The sequence below is a fragment of the Solanum pennellii genome, chromosome 8 (assembly GCF_001406875.1).
Source record: "Solanum pennellii chromosome 8, SPENNV200".
Taxonomy (NCBI): Eukaryota; Viridiplantae; Streptophyta; class Magnoliopsida; order Solanales; family Solanaceae; genus Solanum; species Solanum pennellii.
Genome location: NC_028644.1, coordinates 1,002,800 through 1,018,671, shown reverse-complemented (window position 1 = coordinate 1,018,671; position 15,872 = coordinate 1,002,800). Strand labels below are relative to the sequence as shown.

General features: G+C 33.6%; 3 protein-coding genes across 8 annotated transcripts in view; all 3 read right to left on the bottom strand.

The window, feature by feature from the left end:
* Positions 1-1,811: 1,811 nt before the first annotated feature.
* On the bottom strand, positions 1,812-5,879 carry LOC107027398 (B3 domain-containing protein REM10-like). Its single transcript, XM_015228571.1, has 9 exons — positions 5,814-5,879; positions 4,735-5,037; positions 3,828-3,950; positions 3,498-3,726; positions 3,201-3,370; positions 2,871-3,099; positions 2,496-2,667; positions 2,145-2,344; positions 1,812-1,897 (listed from the first exon to the last, which is right to left on the bottom strand). Exons 1-9 carry the CDS (start codon positions 5,877-5,879, stop codon positions 1,812-1,814), a joined length of 1,578 nt encoding a protein of 525 aa, XP_015084057.1.
* Positions 5,880-6,565: 686 nt separating this feature from the next.
* Positions 6,566-12,925, bottom strand: LOC107027148 (putative F-box protein At3g25750). Of its 3 annotated transcripts, XM_015228326.2 has the most exons (4): positions 12,643-12,925; positions 8,394-8,453; positions 7,130-7,840; positions 6,566-6,969 (listed from the first exon to the last, which is right to left on the bottom strand). In XM_015228326.2, exons 2-4 carry the CDS (start codon positions 8,394-8,396, stop codon positions 6,763-6,765), a joined length of 921 nt encoding a protein of 306 aa, XP_015083812.1. In that variant the 5' UTR covers positions 8,397-8,453; positions 12,643-12,925; the 3' UTR covers positions 6,566-6,762. The 3 variants fall into 3 exon arrangements, with proteins under 3 accessions (XP_015083812.1, XP_027774912.1, XP_015083811.1); XM_027919111.1 differs by having other exon boundaries at positions 6,566-7,840; positions 8,394-8,482; positions 12,643-12,921; XM_015228325.2 differs by having other exon boundaries at positions 6,566-7,840; positions 12,643-12,920.
* A 1,250-nt stretch (positions 12,926-14,175) lies between these two features.
* The window catches only part of LOC107026903 (pentatricopeptide repeat-containing protein At2g36240), a 5,859-nt gene continuing 4,162 nt past the window's right edge, over positions 14,176-15,872 (bottom strand). For 2 of the 4 annotated variants that reach the window (XM_015228013.2, XM_015228014.2), the window contains exon 4: positions 14,176-14,777. The gene's annotated coding sequence lies outside the window, so the exon portion shown is untranslated. Of the gene's footprint in view, positions 14,882-15,872 lie in introns of all 4 variants that reach the window. The other 2 variants (XM_015228017.2, XM_015228016.2) reach the window with 2 other exon arrangements.

Below are 15,872 nucleotides of genomic sequence, written 5' to 3'. Positions count from 1 at the left end.
TAGTTTCCGAATTCCGAATATGGATAAACTTATTGATTCCATATTATATGTGCCCCTCATTTGGTGTTTCTTGATGTACACACATTGTAGGAAAAATGCACAAGTACCCCCCAATCTATGCTTGAAATCTCAAAGACACATTTATACTATACTAAGGTCCTATTGCCCCCTGAACTTATTTTATAAATATTTTTCTAACCCTTTTCGGCCTACATGCACTAGTTTGAAAAAAAATGTTAACACGCTCTAGGCCCATAAGATAGTGTCACGTAGGCCGAAAAAAGGGTAGAAAATTATTTATAAAATAAGTTTAGGGGGGTAATAAGACCTTAGTATAATATAAGTGTGCCTCTGGGATTTCGGGCATAGGTTGGAGGTACTTGTGCATTTCCCCCACATTAAAAAAATTTTTACTCACGTCAAATGATTTGCATAATTTTTTTTATTATTCTAGCGAATCTATAAAAATTCACATAGAACACACATGCAACACACATATGTATATATGGAAAATGCACAAATACTCTCCTAGACTATGACCGAAATGCTAGAAACACACCTTAACTAAATTAAGGTTCTATTACCCTCCCTTGAACTTTTTTTTTTGTAATTTTGTACACCTTTTATCTTACGTGGCACACTCCTTGACTCCATGTCATCTTAAAATATTATAAATTTAGTTCTAGAATTATAGAATATTATATAAAAACAATTTATTTGTAAATATATAGAGACTTATTTGACAATTATTATTTACATGTTAGCCCTTGAATAAATAGTATAAAGACTAAACATTTATTTGTAAAATCATCAAACAAGAACCAAAGCTTTTTGAAGTTATTATGTGTTTTGTCCCTATTTTCTAAAGCATCATTTTATACAACTTTGTTTATCAAATTTAATGGTTGAATTATTAACCGTTAGATTCGGCCGAGTTGAAATATGGAGATACGATTCTGGGCATAATTTGTATATAATCTATATATATCGACTAAAAAAAGTTGATAATGAATCCAGCGGGCTACTTGTGTAAAAGAAAAAAGGGTCTGATATACCCCTCAACTTTGTCATTTAGAGCTGATATACCCCTTGTTATGAAAGTGACTCATATATACCCCTACTTATAAACAAATGGCTCACATATACCCTTTTCCTCTAACGGAAATGAAAAAAAAAGATAATTTTAATCTAAATATTTATTATTTTTTTCTAAAAATTATAATCCTATATGCGTAAATTTAATCCTCGCCAAACATTTTTTTTTGTTTCAATGACTAATTTATAATTATTATTTTTGATAATCAAATTTATTTATGTTTCACTAATATTCTTGTAAAACTTATTGTAGATGACCAAATTTTTTCTCCGAATACGAAATTAAATTACAATACACACAAAAAAATAGTTTAAATTTTCTTTCTTTGAACTAAGGAATGAAAGAGGAAAAAAACAAAATAAGAATAAGAAACTTAAATAATTATAATAAAAGAAGTCAAAAAATAATTTATGAATGAAAAAAATTAAAATATACCTTGAACTTTGATAGAATAATCATATGTACCCCTAAATAATTGTTTTTAAAAAAATTAGAAGTAATAAATATAAATTTAAAACTAATTTTTTAACTTCCGTTAAATGAAGGGTATATGTGAGCCATTTTGTAACGGCAGGTGTATATGTGAGCCGTTTGTATAATGGTAAGGGCATATATGAGCCACTTTTATAACGAGGAGTATATCAGCTCCAAATGACAAAGTTTAGGTGTATATCAGACCCTTTTCTCAAGAAAAAGAAAAGTATATTTTTCTATGCTAGTTTTCCTTGTATATCACTAACTGCTTATTTATATTTGTCAATGACTTCTCTGATGCTTCTTCATCATTCCTAGAATATTTACCTGCAAAATTTTGTAAAAACATACACTAAATAATCATTGAAATAGAGTTGCATAATATTTTCGACAAGGAAGAATACCTCGAGACCATTAAGGTAGATAATTCCAGAAAACCTGAACGTCGTTTCAGTTTCACAACTGTTTTTATGAAATCGCAGCTAACATATCGACTATCAAACTTTTTCAATAGAGTTGCATAACATGTATAAGTTGGAGGAACATAATGAAAAGATGGGAAGTATATACTCACAATGGAAATATGCTATAGGTATCGTGCCATTGTCGATGAGTTCAAACTTATAAGTATCTCCGATTTGGACACCATTTGCTTCTCTGAACTGTCGCCATCCCTTGGTAATTGCAGTGTGATGTCCCATTGGTGCTAGCAGTACTGACCATGATCTCTGTTTCTCATCTCGCAGAATCATCTTACAACGTCTATTAACCAAGCTATTTGATTTTGCAAAAGCCGATGGAAGATACTGCTCAAGTTTTATCCCAATCAATGGCGCGTTATAACAAAAAGGAAGAAGAGGAGAGTAACTACTACAGAAGATCTTAGCTAATGAGGGCTTAACTAAAGTTAATACAAATTACTTACGATAAAAGGACTGTTGATGCAATAGGGATTGATAGTAGAAACAAATTGAGTGCGTCCGCGTTAACACATGTTGAAGCAGGTACATCTGCTTCATTACTTCGGGCTGAAACTCTTCTAACGTCCAAATTAGGCTTCTTTTCATCTGGCTGAACTGATGCATCTGCTCTCGTACCTAGTTTTTAAATTGAATGTTTTTAGTCAGAACTGAAATGAAAGACGAATTCTAAACCATAAGCAGTTTTTTGTGTAGTAAAACAACTTTTAAGTCTAGAAGTTCATATAGTACCAATTTCCAGCTCTATTAGACTATCAGTCAGAACAAGAACGTGTATAAGTTGGAGGAACGTAATGTAAAGAAAGTAAACATATACTCACGATGAAAATACGCTACAGGTGTTGTGCCATTGTGAATGAGTTCAAACTTATAAGTATCTCCTACTTGGACATCATTTGCTTCTCTGAACTGTCGCCATCCCTTGGTAATTGCAAAACGAGGTCCAACTTCTCCTAGTTGCACTGACCATGATCGTTGTTTCTCATCCTTGAGAATCATCTTACAACGTCTCATCAAGCCATTTGGTCTTGCAAAAGCCAATGGAAGATACTGCTCGAGTTTATCCAAATAATGTAGATCAATTCCATGTTGCCACAATTCACACAAAAAGAAGTATATCGAATATTAAGGGCTTAACTCAAATTACTTACGAAAAGAGCTCTGATGATGGCATAAGGATGGATAATCGAAACAAATTGACTGTTGGCATTGGCAGATGGTGAAGCAGGTACAATTGCTACTTCCTTTCGGGATGAAACTTTTTCAGCATCCAAATTAGGCTTCTTCACTTCGAGTTGAAGTGATGCGTTTGTTCTCAAATCTAGTTTTAAGTTGAAAATAATAACGTCAGAACTGAAGTATAACTAAAGATGAATCTAAAACCAAACGTTAAGTTTAAGTGGAAAACGGATGAAATTTAAGAGAAGAGGCTCAGATGAGAAACTTGCCGTAGAATCTCAATACAGGATTCATTCCATTATCAAGTATCGCGAGCATTATCTGATCTCCTTTCTTCAAGCAATTTGCAATGCAGAATTCACGCCATTTGCCTTTAATGTAGGTGTGCGCACCAGACGAATACAGTGCAAATGTCAAAGACCTTTGCTCATCCCTTATCGTTATAGTACATCTCCTATTCATGAGACTGTTATCCCGTGCAAATTGGACAGGAAGTTGCTGAAACAGTTTTCAAACCAATAGCACAAAAACAGTAGTTCATAACATAATGATTTTCGTTTTTTCCCTTTTACTTAGTAGAATTTAGTTTCGAAACTTACTACATGGTCCCTTGTAAGGCAATAAGGTGTGACAGTAAAAATGAAATGAGGGCGATCGAGAGGCATGTTCTCTGCAGCTTCTACTTTGGGGATAATCTCATTCGACTTGACGTTGAGCTTTGTCTTTTCAGTTGTTTTTGCCAGTAATAACAAAAAAATACATATAAACGATATGACAAAGAAGAGTTATGAATAGTTTAACATGATCAAACATTTGTCGTAGGCAATCTTTCCTGCTATGTACAGCATAGTAAAACTACTTCTCGACAGGAAACCTTGTAAAGACTGTATTAACGTCTAGCCTATTATCCGAGTCTATGTACCAAAGGATGTAGCTTAGTGGCCAATGAAGCAGGATGAGCTTAGGTTCAAATCCCGGTTGAACGCAAAAAAGAAAGAAACTAGTCATGATTTTTTTCCCATTTACCTAAGTCTTGATGAGCAGAGTTACTTGGTATCTAGTGAAATAGTTGAGGTGCGGAATAACAGGGCCTGAACACCACCGTCACAAAAGGAAAATAGGTGAGAAAACTATTAACTCTCGAGAAATATTCAGGAAAAATGAGATATATATAGATACCTCACGTCTAACTACATAACTACACAGCATCAAACAAGTGCTCTCATGCTATATACAAAATTCGAAGTGGAATTGTCAAGCTCATTCAAGAGGACATACGATTTCACCCACGTAGGACCATTATGATCGGAAATACTTACTCAAAGTCAACAAGGCGAATATGATTCATATATATAGAGAGGCAAATGAATGTTCAGATCACAGACATGAAAGGGAAGACGCGATCAATGACATGGACTTATGAACGATTTGAAGTAGTTCAAAATTTTTCGATGTATAATTGAAATAAAAAACACACACAAGAGAGCTGAAACAGAGAACAAATACCAAACCTTGTGATATAATTTTCTTGCAGGTATGATTGATTTCCTCTCCTCCTTTCGGAGTCTGTTCGTATACTCTCTCAAAGTGATTTGAATCAAAGATGGAAACTTCAAACTCGAAATCTCCTTCATGTCTGAATATCAAGCAATCTCCCAACTGTAAATCGTTTTCTTTTGCGAATATAGCCCAACCCTCATCTAATAATCGTCCGTTCACTTTTACCTGCCACTTCTTACCAGACTTTCTCAATATTGCATGTTCTTGATTACATCCTTTCAAATGCTTGCAAAAAGCTACAGGTATTTTCTGCAAGATATATATCGTTCTATAAGTACTTAAAAACCTATGTTGCTCGGACTCTTGAAAAAGTGTCATCAGGTACGTGTCAGATCCTTCAAAAATAAGCGCATTTTAGGAGGATCCGACATGGCTGCAACAACATTTTTTGGAGAGTTCGAGCAACTTAGCTTAAAACACTCCAATCCACTAAATATAAAGATTATTGCAATTGAAAAATCATCAATAATCCTTAATAGATTCAAAAAATTTCTCTGGCATTGGGATTCGTAACGTGTAAGACTCATATATACAATGGATTTCTAAGGGTTCAAAATTCAGACTAGAGTCAAGATTTCAACTTTACGAGTATTGAATTTAAAACAACGAGTTCAAGTAGTACTAATAACCATATTCTAAATTTAGTATACAAATATACTGTTTGAGCAAAATCTACTCTTTTTAACGAATTTTACATACACCCTTACCAACTCAAGAATAGATTTTCCAAAAATATTAAAAATTAATCCTTTATTCCAAAATTCCCAGCCATTAAAAAAACTTAAACAAAATTATTCGATAATTTCTCGTATGGTAACTCAATTAACAATTATTATCCAAGAAAGGTCGAATTTTTTCTTGATTCCAATTTTTTTCGACAATTAAGGTGAACTCAAATATCTAAGAAATCAATACTTTTTTTTTTGTTATAATAATAACAACATATAAAAGACTTTCGCGCTATTCCGCGGAGATACAGATATTATTTTCGATAATAACAAAAAAACATAATAAAAAAAACTCACAATTCCATGCTTGAAATTTGGCAAAATAGGTTTAAAGAAGTGAGGCTTCTTTGGAGCAAATTTCATAGCGCTCTTCGATGATTTTTTCTTGATAGAAGTAAATTTATATGTTTTATTGATTTATTAAGTATTTTTTTGACTTAAATGATAATGAGAACTAAATAAGTTAATTTTTTTTCTTTATTTGATTAAGTATTTTATTATTTTATTCCTTAATAACTAAATAAACTATATAAAATGTAAACCCTACATGTATGCTTCAATTTCAAATGTTATATCAAAATCTAACCTTAATTAATTTGGTTTTGATTTATACCATTATAGTTTATAGCACCATATTTCGTTATTCTTTAAACCATAATGATATTCTAATGCTCATATTTTTTAACTAAAAATTTCGATTCGGAATCATTTTTAAATTTTCAAACTATATCCATCGAAAATACTTGTTTTGCGTTTCTGATTAAAGAATCTCTTTCTAATTGCTCTGAAACGATAAAAATATTCCCCGAAAGAAAGACGGAATTTGGGAATGTGGTATAACAATGGTAAGTTTTTGGAGGCCAAAAATAATAATTGAATTGCATAGCAGGCTACCAAAGAAAAAACTTACCCGCACCGGGTGTTTACATCAAACCAACGCTATTTTCATTATTACGTGATCTAATGAAGTAAAATGAACTCAAAATGACATGCATATATTGGCTTGGTGTAAACACTCGGTGCGGATACGTTTTACTGCGCTACCAAAATATGGTCATTCTGTAGTTCTCCATTGACAAAAAAGCAACAGGTCCAAATTCAAAACATAACAAACATTTTTTTATACTGTAAACTACATATTGCTAAAAGCAATATAGCTTAGTGAAATATCTCATGATTTAACAGAAAATCGAGTACATGATTATCGTCTCACTCTACTGAAAAATACCTTATGACAAACATGGTATTATCCACAGTGGCAGCGAGAATGCAGAGTCGGATACATCTTGCTGAAGAAGAGGTTGTACCCTGAGACTCTGAACGCGGTAAATACCCATATCGTAGCCATGTACTGCACTGTAATGGACTCCAGAGAAGTCATCTGTGAAGTATATGCAGTTGCTCTCACATTCTGGGTATGTAGAGGATGGGATTGAGAAGGAATGATTGTTTCCTACAAAAATAGACCAATCACCCAACGATTTCACTTCTTCACACTTCTCGTTGCAGATATCCAACTTGTAAATTTTGAAACACCAAGTGTTTAGACAAGGAGTATCGATGATTCTTGTATCAAACAAAAGCCTCATTATGGCATATATTTGACCATTTACCTCGACAAGATATGTAGTAGCATACACCAAGTTATCCAAATCGCGAGATGCTGGGAAGGCTATTCTCTTCAACAAAGAGCCGGTTAAGTCCCATATCAGAATTTCACCAAAAGTGTCGATGGCATAAAACTTCCCATCGTGACACATGGCATCATCAACGTGGCCATGGATGCAACTCAAAGGAATCCAAGCAACATCACCTGGCTTTGTAAATGCCATCTTCCAATTATCAGAATAGATGGCAAAAATAACACAATCTGATGAAGACGGACTAGCAGACAAGATAACTTTGTAAACAAAGGAGTCGCGAAAGCTCTTTCCTGTACAGATTAGATTCAAATTAGGGCATTTATGCAGTGGCGGGAGTGAGATTTTCCCCCCTGATAATGGATTCAGCAAGTGCATCTCAAAATTGGCACCTAGAGTGACCAACCAACCATGAGAAGAACCCCAACATCGTTTATCTAGAACATCTGGCAAACATATATCATAACTCTTACAGTTGAAAGGACTATAAAATCTGCGCAACCTTTTCCTCTGAGGAAGCATCAGCCAAGGAAGGAATGAGCATGAAGAATTGCCATTTTGTTTTACACAAATTCTCCATGACTTACAGACTGCACCAAAGCGTACCCAGTCTTCAGCAAAATGCAGCCGACTAGCAATTAACCCCAAAAGTTCCACTGGCAACTTACACCAATCTGATGTTAACTGGAAAACAAAAGAAATAAAATTACAGAAAGGACAACTAGAACTTTTTAAGACCTGATTAAAGAGTGAGTATACTACACATCTAATTGAAATATCAGGAATATGCAAGACAATCAACTATGCGTTCTGATATTTCAGACTGGTTTAATTCCCTTATTGGAATTTCAAAACTAACTCTCCTAACTATAGGCGTGGCCGTTATGAAGGATAATGTTCAAGAAAATTATCCTCGAAGATATTTTACATTTGAAGAATTTTTTTAAAATCATTTTCAAGTGTTTGGAAGGACATAGAAAGTTGGAACAACCCGCAGTCATATAAATTGTAGGATAAAGTATAAATATTGTGTTCTGACAATATTAAAGGTTGATAATAGTGAAGTGAGTGATGTGTTGTTGGAGTTTGGATACTGATAAAGGAAAAACCGACTTCGACCCAAATTTTTGAGAAACCGCTTTGCATAACTCAAGATAACTTCTATCCTTCATACCAAAAACACCCTTAAATTCCTTTTCCTATTCACATTCCTGAAAGTAGTAAGTGGAAACCTTACCATTACAGTATTTAACCACCGAAAGAGTTCGCAGCTTTTTGCTCTGAAAATCTTGAAATTCTGAAATAAATAAATAAGAGTCTTAAACCCTACAAGATACAACATATTAGAGAGAGAAAATTGACCATTATAACTATTATCATCTAATCCTATAACAAGTTGGAACAACCTCAAACTTCTCTTCAAAAAACATATAGAAAAATTCATGACCAATACAAAGAATTGTGTGGCTAAACGAAACAATATTTGACTTTGCACCAGAAATGTCTGTATATGTATGTGTGTATAAATAAATATATTCTCATTCTGAACCTCACTGATTCTAAATTCTGAAATAACATCAAGTCACACACACACACACAACACCTTCATTACTATTAGAAGCTTAAGTACAGACTGTTATCACTTGCCCTGAAACAAAGCTCAGTTCATAGTACTAATATTATCAGTTGTGAGAGATAAATGCTGATCAGGCTGCAAAAAGAAAGGAGTCTTTCTGCAGCAACAACACATATTTATCACCCAGTTGGGCGACTGTAAGGATCCCAAGTACTTGGATGACAAAAAAACAAAAGGAGTCTTTTTGCCTTAACTTCCGCACATACATAATCAATATTGGGGCGACAGTAAGGATCTCAAGAACTTAAATAACAAAAAGGAGTCTTTCTGCCCCAACTTCCACAGACATTTTATCAAACAGTTGGGTGACAATAAGGCTCTCAGGTACTTGGATAACAAAAAAGAGTCTTTCTGCAGCAACTTTCACACATACATTTTATGAAACAGTTGGGCGACAGGAAAGGATCTCAGGTACTTGGATAACGAAATGGAGTCTTTCTGATGCAATTTTCAGACAGACATTTTATCAAACAGTTGGGCGACAGTAAAGAATCTCAAGTACTTGGATTAAAAAAAGGAATCTTTCTCCTGCAACTGATACAATTGTGCTGACTAAGAATAGTTATTATATATGCATTTTCTATTTTATAGTCGAGCCTGGGATTAGTTATTCCACTATATATGAGATAACTTATCCCATCACTATGATATAAAAGGGGGGGGGGGGATAAATAATTCCGGTTGTAACTAATACCACTAACTAAACACAGGATAAAATAGTCCTGCATTTTATCCTGGGATTATTGTCCCTTATCCCTCATACCAAACGACTCTATTCTCTTTACCACAAGCATACCACTCACCTAGGCTAAACAAGCCAAGACAATGAAAAGTTCCCACACCAATATCCTAGCCACTTTCAGTAACCCAAACCCAAATTCATCATATTATACCACTTCCAAAACCAGTATCACACTTGTCACACATCTATCTAAAGCCAATACAACTGTGTTGGATGAAGAAGAATTTTAACCCCAACTGAATTAAGTGAGAAAAGAGCTAAAAGATTATGCTATCATCGTGATACGAAATACTTGCTGGGGCATGTTTTTAAGCCTAAGACTCAGTTGTTTTTGTGGGAGCTAGCTTTTGGGGGTGGTTGTCATTGGCTTATAACGATGATTTCACACAAACATTTTATCAACAGTTTGACAACAGTAAAGGATCTCAACAACATATATAACAAAAAAGGAGTCTTTCTGCCACAACTTTCACACAGTCATTTTATTAAACAGTTTGACAACAGTAAAGGATCTCAACAACATAGATTACAAAAAAGGAGTCTTTCTGCCACAACTTTCACACAGTCATTTTATTAAACAGTTTGACAACAGTAAAGGATCTCAACAACATAGATTACAAAAAAGGAGTCTTTCTGCCACAACTTTCACACAGTCATTTTATTAAACAGTTTGACAACAGTAAAGGATCTCAACAACATAGATTACAAAAAAGGAGTCTTTCTGCCACAACTTTCACACAGTCATTTTATTAAACAGTTTGACAACAGTAAAGGATCTCAACAACATAGATTACAAAAAAGGAGTCTTTCTGCCACAACTTTCACACAGTCATTTTATTAAACAGTTTGACAACAGTAAAGGATCTCAACAACATAGATTACAAAAAAGGAGTCTTTCTGCCACAACTTTCACACAGTCATTTTATTAAACAGTTTGACAACAGTAAAGGATCTCAACAACATAGATTACAAAAAAGGAGTCTTTCTGCCACAACTTTCACACAGTCATTTTATTAAACAGTTTGACAACAGTAAAGGATCTCAACAACATAGATTACAAAAAAGGAGTCTTTCTGCCACAACTTTCACACAGTCATTTTATTAAACAGTTTGACAACAGTAAAGGATCTCAACAACATAGATTACAAAAAAGGAGTCTTTCTGCCACAACTTTCACACAGTCATTTTATTAAACAGTTTGACAACAGTAAAGGATCTCAACAACATAGATTACAAAAAAGGAGTCTTTCTGCCACAACTTTCACACAGTCATTTTATTAAACAGTTTGACAACAGTAAAGGATCTCAACAACATAGATTACAAAAAAGGAGTCTTTCTGCCACAACTTTCACACAGTCATTTTATTAAACAGTTTGACAACAGTAAAGGATCTCAACAACATAGATTACAAAAAAGGAGTCTTTCTGCCACAACTTTCACACAGTCATTTTATTAAACAGTTTGACAACAGTAAAGGATCTCAACAACATAGATTACAAAAAAGGAGTCTTTCTGCCACAACTTTCACACAGTCATTTTATTAAACAGTTTGACAACAGTAAAGGATCTCAACAACATAGATTACAAAAAAGGAGTCTTTCTGCCACAACTTTCACACAGTCATTTTATTAAACAGTTTGACAACAGTAAAGGATCTCAACAACATAGATTACAAAAAAGGAGTCTTTCTGCCACAACTTTCACACAGTCATTTTATTAAACAGTTTGACAACAGTAAAGGATCTCAACAACATAGATTACAAAAAAGGAGTCTTTCTGCCACAACTTTCACACAGTCATTTTATTAAACAGTTTGACAACAGTAAAGGATCTCAACAACATAGATTACAAAAAAGGAGTCTTTCTGCCACAACTTTCACACAGTCATTTTATTAAACAGTTTGACAACAGTAAAGGATCTCAACAACATAGATTACAAAAAAGGAGTCTTTCTGCCACAACTTTCACACAGTCATTTTATTAAACAGTTTGACAACAGTAAAGGATCTCAACAACATAGATTACAAAAAAGGAGTCTTTCTGCCACAACTTTCACACAGTCATTTTATTAAACAGTTTGACAACAGTAAAGGATCTCAACAACATAGATTACAAAAAAGGAGTCTTTCTGCCACAACTTTCACACAGTCATTTTATTAAACAGTTTGACAACAGTAAAGGATCTCAACAACATAGATTACAAAAAAGGAGTCTTTCTGCCACAACTTTCACACAGTCATTTTATTAAACAGTTTGACAACAGTAAAGGATCTCAACAACATAGATTACAAAAAAGGAGTCTTTCTGCCACAACTTTCACACAGTCATTTTATTAAACAGTTTGACAACAGTAAAGGATCTCAACAACATAGATTACAAAAAAGGAGTCTTTCTGCCACAACTTTCACACAGTCATTTTATTAAACAGTTTGACAACAGTAAAGGATCTCAACAACATAGATTACAAAAAAGGAGTCTTTCTGCCACAACTTTCACACAGTCATTTTATTAAACAGTTTGACAACAGTAAAGGATCTCAACAACATAGATTACAAAAAAGGAGTCTTTCTGCCACAACTTTCACACAGTCATTTTATTAAACAGTTTGACAACAGTAAAGGATCTCAACAACATAGATTACAAAAAAGGAGTCTTTCTGCCACAACTTTCACACAGTCATTTTATTAAACAGTTTGACAACAGTAAAGGATCTCAACAACATAGATTACAAAAAAGGAGTCTTTCTGCCACAACTTTCACACAGACATTTTATCAAACAGTTTGACAACAGTAAAGGATCTCAACAACATATATAGCAAAAAAGGAGTCTTTCTGCCACAACTTTCACACAGACAGTTTATCAAACAGTTTGACAACAGTAAAGGATCTCAACAACATAGATGACAAAAAAGGAGTCTTTCTGCCACAACATTCACACAGACAGTTTATCAAACAGTTGGGATACAGTAAAGAATCTCAACAACATATATAACTAAAAAGGAGTCTTTCTGCCACAACTTTCACACAGACATTTTATCAAACAGTTGGGGGGACAGTAAAGGATCTCAAGAACTTAGATAACAAAAAAAGAGTCTTTCTATTCATACCTCAGAGAAGCAGCGATTGCTGGCGGAGTCACTGCCAAACACTGATCAGATTTGCAAAATTCTTCAGCTTATGGATTTTGAAAGTAGCTCAAAAAATAGAAAAAAAGAGGAAAAAATAAGAAAAATTTTAATACTAAAATGTTATTTAATCTCGCGGTCATAAAACTACTATTAAAAATGCATTACTTTTTAAATTGAGTAAAAATAATGAAGTAAGACAAACAAAATTACAAGAAAAATAAATTATGTGTCAAAAGAAATTAATTTTTCAACCTTTTGAAACATAGACATTTTTCTCTTTCTTATTTAAAAAGAGAAATTGATCAAATAATCCTCTAATATATAATCAAATTTTCAACTACACACGTATACTTTACGAGGGTCCAACCACCCCATAAACAATCCTAAAACTACATAACCACATTCTTTTCTTTTAGTGTGCACCACACGCCAGATGTCAAATATCACATATATTTTTTTAAAAAAAAAAACGTTTCTATATTTTCTTTTCTTTTTTATCTTCTTCGCTCTCCAAAACCTCTATCTCTCTCCACCCCCACACATTCTATAATCCACAAATTAAGTATTAATATTTATCAAAAACACCACAACAACTATTTTATTAGATATTTAAACCATCCTTTTGACCTCTCGCACTCAAATTCCACAATTTGTAATACCAATTTTATGCTTGAAGTTCTCGCTAATCGTCTTATTATTGAGTATGAATATACCATTTTATTTCTGTTTTAATATTAGTGGAGAATTTATGCTTTCGACCCTTGAAGAAATTACTAAATTATCGAGTTGAGTAGATACAATTGATTGTTGCTGCTCAATTTCGTGAAATTTTTATTGTGTAGTTTAGGCTCTTCATTGGACGTTAATAAATACGACTTGAAGGTTGATAAATTTTGCAGCAAGAAAATTAATAACTTTAATTTATCTTTTTACTACATAAATAATTGTTTTAATGATTATTTGGTGATATTTGATGGTTAACGGTTAGTGATACAAATTATGAAAAAGTATTTCACTTAGGACTGCATTTATTTCGCTTTAAAATAGTTTAAGGGGTAATAGAATACCTATAAAATATAAGTGTGTAATTGAGAATTTGAATATAGATTAGCGGGGGCATTTGACCATTTTATCTATTTCAAAATGTGATCATTAATTGATGATTTTATGTAATGTAAGTTTTGTTTATTTTTTCAGTTAATCAATTTGAGCTTATTACATCGGTGTTATCAATTAATAACTGTTTTTAACGTGGTAAAAAATGTGTAATCCAAGTAAAGACTTTAAAACTAAAAGTAAGCAGAATATCTCCATCAAATCTATATTTATCGAACATCCAAAAATAGATAAAAACGCAACGGATGCCATTAAGCTGTCAAACCAGACGCACACTCTTCCAGATTCCAAATACTGCAAACTCCAGGATGTATTGACCAAACTAAGCCATTATATAACGTAATTTATCAAAATTAATATATTTTTTAAAATTTTTATAAAATTAGTATAAACGTATTTCATAGTAACGTTTTAGGATATATTTTTATTTTTAAAAAGTTGACGGCGTTAGATTGATATACATTACTCATAGTAGTAACGTTTTAGGAGTAAAAAATTACTAAAAAAAACTGACTGTGAACATGAACTTCAAAGCCATCGAAGTAGTATCAGACTCGGAAGACACAATTAACTTACTTCATGAAGGAACTGAATCTTTTGCTAATACTATCTATAACTGCAGGGCATTGATGGAGCTGTTGAAGAACCTGCAGATCAAGCACAAACGCAGGAAGCAAAACCAATGAAGCTGATAAGAGGGGCAGTTAGGAGCATTTGAAGCAAAATTTGAACACCTCCTGGTCTGTTGTGATTGCTTCTCCACTCTCCAGTTGCCTGTATACTTGTCGAATCTATTTGTCTTGTATGCATCCTTCCCACTTGGTCGTCCAACAAAACATCTAGTAATTGAGAAGGAGGATTCCGAAAAGTTGTATTTTTTACTACCCAAATTTGTTGTCGAAGCCATAAATGCTAATCTATTTGCTAAGATGTTTCGCTCCCTGTAGATATGATGCACTGGTGGATTACCCAAAAGCCGGATGAGGTACCTGCAATCACTAAGAACAGGCGAATGAAGGACATTAGGAACATGTATCAATGTAATTACCTCGTAAGCATCAATATTAATCTGCATAGATGTAAACCCATGCTGCAGTGCTAGCTGTAGAACATGAAGCAAAGAACGTAACTCAGTAGAGATAGCAGTTGTGTGTTTGCTATAAGCAAGAAAACCCAATAGCCATTCCCCTTTTGTATCCTGTTGTTCAACTTGACATACAACTGGATAGTTTTTTCCCTTCTTTTTTTTTTTGCAGGGGTTTCTGTAATATGCCAGTATTCTGTAACATTTTGAAGAATAACATTCTGATTTAAAGTGATATTGAGTTCTTCAAAGATGTATCTGTTGTGATTCTTCCATGTGAGTCACAAGGTAAAGGATAAAATGAGTAGAAGCGAGATGTTGGAGGCATTACCATTGGCTGATTTAGTATTAGATTGATTAAGTAGAGCAGGCAACCAGTAGGCAACTTCCAGAGAACAAGTATCAAGTTGGTTTATGAAAGGTAGGCACACCTAATTGAGCCTAAATTGGGTGAACTTTGGGACACAAAGGAATAGATGATAGTCTCATCACAGTCAGTGTTGCAAAGTTTGCATGTTGGACAAGGCACAATTTGAGGAAATGCAAAAGGTTGGCTGTTGGAAGACGACCATGAAGACATTGCCAAGGGAAATGGATTACTTTTGGCAGGAGGTGCAAATGCCACAGCCATGAAAAGAAATTGTTCATGTGAGTTGGTTGAAGTAGGCTGCGATAACAAGAGATGAGATAACTTAAAGTAATTCAAAGGAAAGAGAGGTCAAGTCCCAAGAGTTGTGCAGCCTATAATGAGCAATATAATGGGTATGGTCAAACTTATGCAAAGATCCTCAAAAGTACACTTCATAAACCCATATAACTCGATTCCTTAACTTAATGGTGCGTAGCTATTCAATCATCAATTTGTATCCTTGCGATAACAATAATATAAGTATTCAAATTTAAGTGCTTATTATTTGAAGGTTAAAAAATACAATTCATCTCAAAGGATTCTGCCTTGTGTTCTCCCTACAAGTTAATGCAACACTGTCAAGTTACGTCCCCACCCCCA

Excerpts from the sequence above, each read along its gene's own strand:
- LOC107027398 (XM_015228571.1), bottom strand. The coding sequence starts at position 5,879 with ATGAAATTTGCTCCAAAGAAGCCTCACTTCTTTAAACCTATTTTGCCA. Across the intron at positions 3,100-3,200 it reads CCATCATCAGAGCTCTTTTC|TATCTTCCATTGGCTTTTGC; the intron begins GTAAGTAATTTG and ends AAACTCGAGCAG. Across the intron at positions 2,668-2,870 it reads ACCTGTAGCGTATTTTCATC|GTACGAGAGCAGATGCATCA; the intron begins GTGAGTATATGT and ends TTTAAAAACTAG.